We start from the raw sequence: 10,454 nt of genomic DNA on the forward strand, positions 1-10,454 counted from the left end.
TTTAGATGAAAGATTTTATAAAATATGCAGTAGATTAAGTACAATGTCCGATGTGGTAAGCTTTAATAAATAAACAATAATATCAGCTCTTTTTATATACAAGGACAGCTTACATGAAACTTAGATCTGAAGGCATCTAAAGCGCGGTCATCGGCCGGCGATAATTGTCCATGACGACGGAGTACTCCCAACTTCACGGCCGCCTTGATTACGTGCTTTACCAATTTTTCAGCTTCTCGCTTCTCTACTCGTTGTCGGAGAACGGTTAAAAACTGAAATATGATAATTATACATTTTAATTTGAAGTAATGTAGTATCGGCGTAGAGCGATAGTATAATAATTTTAATTAGAATACACATTTCACTACAGTAACTACAGCATTTCTCTCTATCAATATATCTATATATAGATAATGTTATACCAACGTCTTAGATAATTCTGCCTATTGTAATAGTTAAAGACGGAATTTATTAACATTAAATTAATGCAAAAACTATTTACTTACTAATGTGTCTTGTAAGTGAAGTCATTTTATATAGTCTATTGTACCTGATCGAGGAGTTTAGCAGCGTGCTCGTCAAGCACAAGTGAGCGTGCGCTGGCAGCGCCACCGACTCGCGATAAGAACTTTTTCTGCGCGCGCAGTGAAATGTCGCGGGCGCACCACGCACCGCCCTCCATAGCTGAAACGTAATACGTAATCAATCAGAAATATCACCTTTATATTTTTTTATGATGCGAAAAATTTGATAAAGAAAACTATGAGAAAATTGGATCTTGGAAATTATTCCGGATAAGCGAACAGTCTCTGAGGTAGCATAGCAAAATGTTTCATAAGTTGGTATGTAGATAGTAAAAGAGATAAGCTTAGTAAGAAAACTTATTAGGCTAAAATAAAGTTCACAGTGGCAGCTAGTTAGTAATTTGGAACTACTTTTATTACTTTAAAATTTATTGAAAAAAAAAACAAATCTTTAAAGTTATTCATGAAGAGTTTCTATTTGTATTCTGTGGAATAATTACTATAGAATAAAACCTCCATAGCGGTCAAAAGCGGTTAGAAAGCTAAATATAGCTTAATTATACCAATTGATATTAATTAGAAAACAAATGGCCAAGGTTTAAACGATGATTCATTTTAACAGGAACTTACAGATAACAGCTGAATATAATTAGAGCTGTAAGTTTGCTATGAAAATTAAAAATATTTATTGTTCAGAAGTGGTTTTTCACTTTTTACGCATTATTTAATTATGCCTGACAATGATCAAGTAATCGACCACTCCCGTGGGTCTGGCAAAGGATTCAAAGATTTCGAATAGAAGTAATATAGAAAAAATAAAATAAAAATTCATGACAGAAATATGGTTGTGACAAATTTGATCTAACACTAGGGAGACCCTGTGTTGTGGGACCTTATTAGATTACAATAATTCCGTGGTGATGCATATATATTAATTTTTTAAATATAATCTTTGTGTTACATCTAATTGAACAAAAGTCGTATAAGACCCCAAGTAAACCTGAATGTATGAGGGTGTGTGTGCGTATTGAAAGTGAGGCTGGTAGTTGCTATAAGCGTGCGCTGTGTGTATTAGTTTTTAGAATAGACAGAATCAAAATCCAATTCCAACCACAAATAAGATTGGCGTCTAAAAAATACATTATATTTCCTTATATAATCTATGAAGTCATTACCCATATGATGCGGAAGATTTATGATAACACACAGGTTAATCGGCCAATATATACCCTACCCTCGATGACTCATCACTGCCAAGTTCCGCATACAGGCTTCCGCTGATAGCCGAAAATTGCTGTATCGCGTGCCAAAACGCCCTTGGAAGGCGTAGAGACGTCAATGTCAAGAACTTGGAAGGGCTTGAACGAAGTTATCAGATATTACTGTCAATGCAAACGAATGACAAGCGTTTTATGATATGGGTCGGACCTAATTGAATTCAACCCGTGTTCTAAGACATTTCGGATAATTGCTACTCCTGACTTTACATTAATTTATTATTTTTATTTGATCATAAAAGTTAATTAACCATAGATATTGGTAGTTGTCATTGATAATCTGTATTAGTTCATTAAAAGAAACAACTCCAGGTTCTTTATTTGTGTACCTTGTTTATTGGTTTAATGTTAGTGTATTTTATTAGTAATTCTTAATTTTAACGTTTATTTATTTAAACGCCCAAACTAATCAGGAAGGATGAATGTCAATAAAGGAATAAATAACAGAACTAATTCTGATAAGAGTATCACTTACGTATTTCGTGTGGAGGTCGTTTCAAAATAATCCTTACCTACAACTTTAACAAAAGAAAAAGGTGCCCCTAACTTACGACATACTTTCCTTGAGCAGCTTTTGTGTTTTACTTTTAGTGGTTATTTGAACAGAAACTTGCGTAAAGTAAATTCCGCTTAATGAAGACATATAGATGACGTTACCTAAGAAATAATTTGAAACTTAAATCGTCTAAGAGTTTTGCTATTACTAAACATTCATTTGAAACTCTAATTAATTGTCTGGAAGAGACAGCTCAACAGAATACTGCTCTTTTAAATCTTCTGTTTACTTTTATTACTACCTCTTTTGTAATATTGATTTAGTAATGTAAGTAAATTTATAACTTATCACGAATTGAATACAGAGAATTTCGAGAAATTCGCAGAACCTGCACTAATTCATTTTTGAAAGCTTAATAAGTATCGATAAATTGAGGATCCTTGAAGTTACTTTTATGAAACTGAACAAAGCATATAAAGCCAAGTTGGGCTAATTAGCAATTTCAACTTACAAGGCTGTCGACAATTTGGCCTTCACTTTCCTACTAAAGCAACTGAGTGCTTAAACATCGAATACGCCAACATAGTCAATCGCATCGTAGTTAAAGTCCAGTTCCAAAAAAGCACTTTCTAGTGATAAGTACATTACGAAACAATAATGAACACAACTTAAACATTTATACATCGCTTATAAAGGGCATTATCACGTGTAATTAGAAATATTTTTGATAGGTTATAGATGTATATTATTTACACTCTCCCTCATGAGCCATTGGCATTGGTAAATACTCGAATATTAACAAAATGGCAACCAAGACGATAGTCCAAAAACTGCAACGTGACTTTGCAACGTATAAAAACTTTTCCGGCGATTTACAATCTATGGTTATTGTGTGGGGTTACCGCCCCGGGTGTAATTTCCGGAACCGCCTCCAACAATAGACGGTTTATGATAAAATCACGTAGGTTAATAAAACCACGGTATATAACATATTAATAATATTCATATACTCTACAAATATAAAGATTGATAATAAAATAATAGTACCTCAATATATACTATTCATAAGAGGAACGAGAGGTTTGAAATTGAATTGAATTTTTTTTAATTAAAAATACAAAATTACAACTACCGTGATCACATAATCAGGCTTATCTTCTCTAAAATTTTGTTTTTTATGTACATCGGGCAAAAAAGCGAATTTTAAATACCTTTTTTTAAATATAAAAGCTGATTAGCAAATTGTTTACAAATAAAAACATTTACAGTCTAAAAAACAAAGATATTAAACGGCCAGGGGGAGCCATTTTTATACATAACTTTAAGTTTTATGTCAGAACATGAATCATGAAAGGTAGATAAATTTAACAGAAATATCGAAAAGGCAGTGAAGTATATAAACTTAAAACTATATACGTAATAAAGTTAGGAATTATAATTAGACATCGGTCTAATCAAGGTCACGTGGAATTATAAAATTAAAGCCTTGTTATTAAACTATATATTTTTTTTAATTCGGCAAAATAGAGTCAAAATTTCTACCTAAAGCAAGGTTCAACTATCTACACCGTAAATTTTAAATACTTGGACATTAAAATACGTGTAATAGTAGCACCGAGGGCGCCTTGGAATAATTTTACCGCGCATTTCATTTCCAAGCTGTCATATTTAACGCAGAAAAATTGCATTATACACACGCGATATGTTATTTCAGCGTATTTTGAAATTTCCACGCCTCGCTGGTTCCTATAGCAGTTAAAACACGGAACAGATATAAGGATAATAATATGAATTCCTAAGGAACATAATGTTTCGATGTGCTTTCACATAACAAAATCCAGTTTTTGACACACGGAAGTTATTATGTGTATTAAGTCTTATCTCTGGATCTAACTCATTAAAGCATACATTGTTTTTGTTCTGAAAATTGTCAACTGTCAACAATGACAGTTTATACTTCATAGAAAATATAGTTCTTGTATCTATTGATTCTGTAATTCCTGTATCTATTTATGAATAAGTGAGATCCTCGAAGCAGAGCAATTTAATTAATTGATAATTGAACCGCTGGTTTTGTCAACTTGTTGAGGATTTTATCAGTCGGTAACTATGTTAATTAAGTTTGCATCTTGTTTTTAACTGGAAAATTTTCGGTTATCCATTTTCGTTACTATATTGCCCTTGATTTACATAAATACTGTACATTTAATAACTAAAATATATTCGTGTTTCAGAAGTATTATTTAAATGAAGTATATAAATGTGCTTCAGATTTCTCAGTAGAATATATTGCTTTGTGTTACTTAAAATGACGTTGCCAATTATAAGCCAGAATAACGACTCTTGAGAACTCAGCTTCAATCGTTTTGCATCCTAGCATTTTAAAGAATTTAACGCGCAATACATTTATACTGAATATTTAAATTGATAGTGACATCCAAACGGGGGCGTATCGACGTAAATATTGATTATCTAAGATTCACAAATAGAAACAGCTGTCTGTTGAAGTATTCCCGAACCAATTCGACTTAGTGTCCTTATATATAGAGTATAGAGAGAACCGATTCTTAAAAGGCCCGTTACACACTTGAGAGCATTTTGGCAGTGTGCGTCGGTGTCACTTACCATCAGGTGAGCCTCCTGCCCGGATGCCGTTTTTATAAAAACCTCCAATATCTACTACATAGAAATAGCATAACAAGTCTGACAGACAGGAAAATATAGAGAAATCTAGAGTTAGAGGAGGCTTTACGCAAAAGTGTTCCATATACACATTTGAATGGAACTTAAGTGCATGGAACTAAGTAAGGCTAAGGTTTATTATTATTATTAATATACAAATTCAATCATAAAGCGAGCAACAAAATAGTTGACATGGTATCAATTGAAAAGTTAATTAGGCGTAACATTTTCGCGAACGTACATGCTCCACATGCGTTTATGGGTCACGGAATAAAATTAATCACTTAGAGACGAAACCAAGAGCTTTTGATGCTTGGAGATTAAATAATATGTGTAAACATAGTACACAATGGTAAACATCTTTAGTATATTTGGGACATTTTCTTAAAAATTTGCTCGATAACAAAGGCTATATAGTTTGTACTAACAATTAATATTTTTGAATAAAATTTAGAAATTTAAAAAAACGGTATATATTACATCAGATGTCATTTTATGTTAACATAAAATGACAAAAAACCAACGGGGAAATGCTTTAATACGAAGCTACATAATTTTTAATAATTTTATTTATACTTTAGGTTCTACAAAATTTTATATGAAAAGTTCTTTTTCGGGTTCAGCTTACCAACGAAGCTATATTTTAACTTTTATATTTTAATTAGTCCGTATTAACGACCATTTTTAAATTGAAAAATTGGTTTAATCAAATGTTGTAACATTCGTGGCTTAGTAATTGACATTGTCAAGGGTCATATAATGCTCTACTTCAATGTATTTTTTAAATATGTGAATACAATCACTGCCTCAATTGTGATTTTAACGCAATACAGGATATTTAGGTAAAGTAAATTGTACTGGCCCTCACACTAGGATTCCCTATGGTGTGGGCCAGTCTCTTCCTTTTAACATGATAATCAATAAAATCATAATTAGAAATACTTCACTTAACATAATACTACTTTCGGATAATTTTATTAATGTACTAGCAATGCTCCGCGGTTTCACTCGTCTACTAAGTCGGACTATAGATATGTCATTGTTATCATAAAAGTATTATTTTACTTAGTTTTCTTGGTTTCTAATTACTGCCTTTCATACTATTAGGTAAACACATTCACAATATCATCAATATACAGATTTTACTGCACAACGAATATATATCTAATACATAATTAGGCACAATGTCCACATTAGTAGATTTAAAAATACTTTACAGGTATTTAAAAATTCTTGAATTCAAGTAGGTAATTAATTAATATTTAATCAGTCAAGGAACTTTTAACTTGATTATTATAAATAAAAACCAAAATTCGTATTTTTTCACACCTTCGGTTAAATAATTGCATTTTTGTTAGAGATCCCTTTTTTTGAAAATGTATTACAAACATTTATACAAAAACACAATACTTTTCTTTTAGTATAGACGCGCTCTCCAATACTTACATACCTTTAACGAAATAAACCTTAGATACTGTGACTTCTTTAAAAGCAAGCGAATATAAAATAGTGTTACAATCAAGTCTCTAAAACATAACATAACGTTCGCACACAAAGCTTGATCCTATTTTAACGAGAGCTTTAGAACGAAAATTTCTATTAAATGTAACATTTTGTAATCCAGCTGAGCCATTGTTGTGTTAACTGTCCCGATTTCATAAGTTATGAAAGTATAAAGTATGTAGGATTGCGTGACAGGCGAGCCATCGATCCGTCGGCTACCCTCGTAAAAAGACGGTACCTAGAGCGAAGTTTTTAAAAAATTTGATATTAGAAAAGTAAATTGAGACTTTACGACTTTGGCTACGTTATTTGTATTACGATTATTTCTAAGAATATTCAATATGGTAAAACAAAAATAATACCAAATTGAAGATATGAATAAATATGAAAAACGTTGGTTGATGGCTTCAGTGTGCGACTATCATACCTGAGGTCGTAGGTACGATCCCTGGTTGTACACAAATGAACACACTCGTATGATGAGGAAAACATCGGGAGGAAACCGGTATGCCTTAGAGTTTAGACCATAAAAACGATTGACCTGTGTGCCCGAGCACAGAAGCTTGATCAACTAATTGCCTATTATAAATAATTACGGATCAGAAACAGAAATCTGAGGACGATACCTAAAAGATATTAAGCGCCATTGGTATATGTATCTTACAGAAATAAAAAAAATGCATTTTGATTAAAATATATAGTTAAAATTCAGTGTCCAACTGAGTTGCGATCTACTCGTATCAATTTAACCCTCGAATTCTGGGTCGAGACTTGGAATAAGTATGACTCACAAATATCAACGTATTGGATTTGACATATATGAACCAATACTTAGCGCTAAGTGGATCTATCAAAGTTCTTAAGTCTTTGAATCTTGCCCTAACAGTACCAGCTAGACGGTAAATATGAATTTTACATCTCATAGCTTTAATATGAACTTAATTAATATTGAGAGCACGTAACGAGGAACATATCCATTAAACTCCGTCCTGTATCAACCGTGCTTCGTTTATGAAGGCTCTAACCAAATTACTCAAGATGTAAAATTATATTTAACTAGTAAAATCGCTTGCAGAACACAAAGTTATGACCAAATTTAATAATGAATATAATTAACGTAGATAAAGTAATCCTAAATAATGAGGAGAGTGAAAAAAAAATTGAGTTTTTTTTAAATTAAACGGTTTTATGTAAATAAAATGATGTAGGCAATCATCACATCACTCTCCTCATCAGACAATATATAGTCATCAAAGCTAATGGTACGTACAAAATTTCAGATCAATCCGTCAACAGAAAGTGGGTCAAATTTCAACTATTAGAATTGACCCAAACAGCTGAATACAACCGTTTAAAATGCTATTGTTATAAATCGAACAAAACATGCAAATTCTGATTTGGCTCGTAAATAAATAAGGTACATTGAAACTATTTATTTGCTACACAGTACTGGTATAATATTGAAAGTGATTCTCAAACAAAGTGTATAAAATGTAGCTAACTTGGAAAAGCTAGTTAGAAACAAGACGCGCGACTTATCCAACTTTTCCATTTTCTCGTAACAAAAGGAATGTATAAATAAAAACTTATAGGCTAGGCAGTTCAGTTCATTTAAACGTATCTGGTTATAAAACTCTTTATAAAGCATCTTGTGAAACATATTTTGCGATGAAAACGTCTACGAATATTGAATAAATTGTGAATGTTCGACGTCCATGTACTGAAAACTGGCGATAAATTTGGAAACAGTTGATTTTGTCTTACATGTCTCATAAATAATATTTTATTTTAAAAGACATTGTAATAAATTTTCTTGGAACTAAACTGTAATAAGACTCAAAAGGGCAAAAGACTTATTTCTCATGATCTTATTTATAATCAATTAAAATTTCAACTAGAAATATCTGTTAACTAGAATTCAAATTCTAGGCGTCTAAAAGAAAATGAAGTAAATAAAATAAAAACGTTAATTTGATTATATATAATATAAATACAAATACTAAGTTGTTGTCACCAGCAACACTAAAGGACTTGTAAAACTTAAAGCCAATATATTAGAAACAATACAGAATGTACCCTATAAAAACTACAAAACTACAAAGGTACCAACGAACCGTAAGATATAAAAACTGAAAGTGAATTTTTTATATGTTGAATCTAGGTTACTGTTTCAACTACCAAGGTGAGTCATAAAAACTTAATTACTTCATGAAGACACAGTTATTCAAACGAAGCCGAAATTTAAAGAAAAACTTTATTCATAAATAATAGTTACATACATAATTTGACGTGTATGTCAGTAATATGTTTGATCAAAATCATTTGATTCAAGATGTATTGAACCAGATTTTACGCTTGCCCTGCCTACCGTTAAACAATTTTTTGTCCGAAATTAAACCTAGAACCGGGGCTTGGATTGAGACAAAATCACTTACGGACTGTCGCGACCAACTAAAACCAAACGAAAATGTATGGGAATGACATTACTTTGTCACGTGACCATTTTTAAACAAATTGGTTTGCCGGTAGTGGGTCACGCTAGTCGAAAAGTGATATTGTCTCAAGTCCCCAGATACACCATATGTAGTACCTTTTTATGTACTTAGCGTGGATATTTTTACATTAAGTATCCCTAATCAGCATTTTGCATGTATTATGAGTGTTGTATAAATGCTAATTAGGAGTCGTTTTACACTTTCTTGTTTTTCCATCTTCGATTTTAAATTTGGAAGCAGAGATTTCTTTGGGAATTTCATGTTCTAAAGTTTATTTCCGAGTAACTAAAGGCATAGTATAAATATTTTGTTATTTTAGGATGAGGATTTTAATTTACGATTTCTGGTATATTTTATGACTTCAAATCCCTCTAAATCAAAATGAAAATTATCCTTTATCCAAACAGAACCTTAATAAATTAAAATTCTCAAGAGACCCTTTGAGGCCAATGTCTCAAATTAGTAATGGAAATAGGTCCATTTCATTTTAGAGAGACCGGAGCTTCACCTAAATATGGAAAAGGTTAATGACCCTAAATCAAAGTTATCTTCAAATAAAAACGTTATATATATATTTGCTAGGTAGAATGCGAAGTTGAAGACCGAACAGGATTGAGGCTCCTTGTGGACGCCTTCTGCTTCATCCAGAAGTTATAGGCCATAAAGTCACAGTTGTAATGTCTACAAATCAGAGGCTACAGTCAGGGTAGTACGTAACTGCGAAGGCATCATAACCTGAATCGCGCTATCAAAGTGTTTTGAAGTATACATATACAGATCTTGACATCAGCCACTGGCCCTCAAGCCAGCCAGTCAGTGGTTGAATCTCCCTTGAGGAAGAGAACAACTTCTTTTCTCCACATGAAAAGTCTAGTAAGCGTCACCTGTACGGGTTTTTGTACAATACGATAATATCAGTGCTGGGCCGCCCAGTATTGATTTATTTCACAAATTACCTATGATCAAGCGAGGTATGATAACTTCGACACTAAAACGTATTGTTTCTATTTTATTTTAACTATAAAAAAAAAAAATATCAAAATACTTAAATCTTACTTACAAAATTAAAACAATCAATAAAGGACGCATTTTTGACGCTACTAGGGAATTTCTTTTCTGACCAAATTAGGAAAATAAAAATATGTTTTTTATAGACAAAATATTTACGCATTTTGAGCTCATCAGATTTATTGAAAAATTGGAAAAAGCCCTTTTGTCACACCATGTAAATGTCATTGACCTGAAATCAAAACCTTTACATGTGTAGGAAGAAAATCAATTTCACCTTATAATATGAGTTTCGTGTAATAACAGGATTTTGAAGGGAAACAACATTATGATTGGGTATATTTGATCTTGTAAGAACTCAATTTTGATAGATTAGGAACACTAACATACCTCTATCACGGTGGTGAAGGTTTTTATTTAATTTGAGGCCTTGTATTCGATTCAGTTTAAGAAAACCTTGCATATAAAA

At 31.9% G+C, this 10,454-nt stretch overlaps 1 protein-coding gene across 2 annotated transcripts in view; it reads right to left on the reverse strand.

The window, feature by feature from the left end:
* LOC123707266 (tumor necrosis factor alpha-induced protein 8-like protein) overlaps nt 1-10,454 on the reverse strand; it is a 34,928-nt gene that overhangs the window by 5,054 nt on the left and 19,420 nt on the right. For both annotated transcript variants that reach the window (XM_045657165.1, XM_045657167.1), the window contains 2 exons: nt 551-684; nt 114-272 (listed from right to left, as the gene is read on the reverse strand). In XM_045657165.1, coding sequence (XP_045513121.1) covers nt 114-272; nt 551-684 — 293 coding nt within the window. The remainder of the gene's footprint in view (nt 1-113; nt 273-550; nt 685-10,454) is intronic.

The sequence above is a fragment of the Pieris brassicae genome, chromosome 3, assembly GCF_905147105.1.
Source record: "Pieris brassicae chromosome 3, ilPieBrab1.1, whole genome shotgun sequence".
Taxonomy (NCBI): Eukaryota; Metazoa; Arthropoda; class Insecta; order Lepidoptera; family Pieridae; genus Pieris; species Pieris brassicae.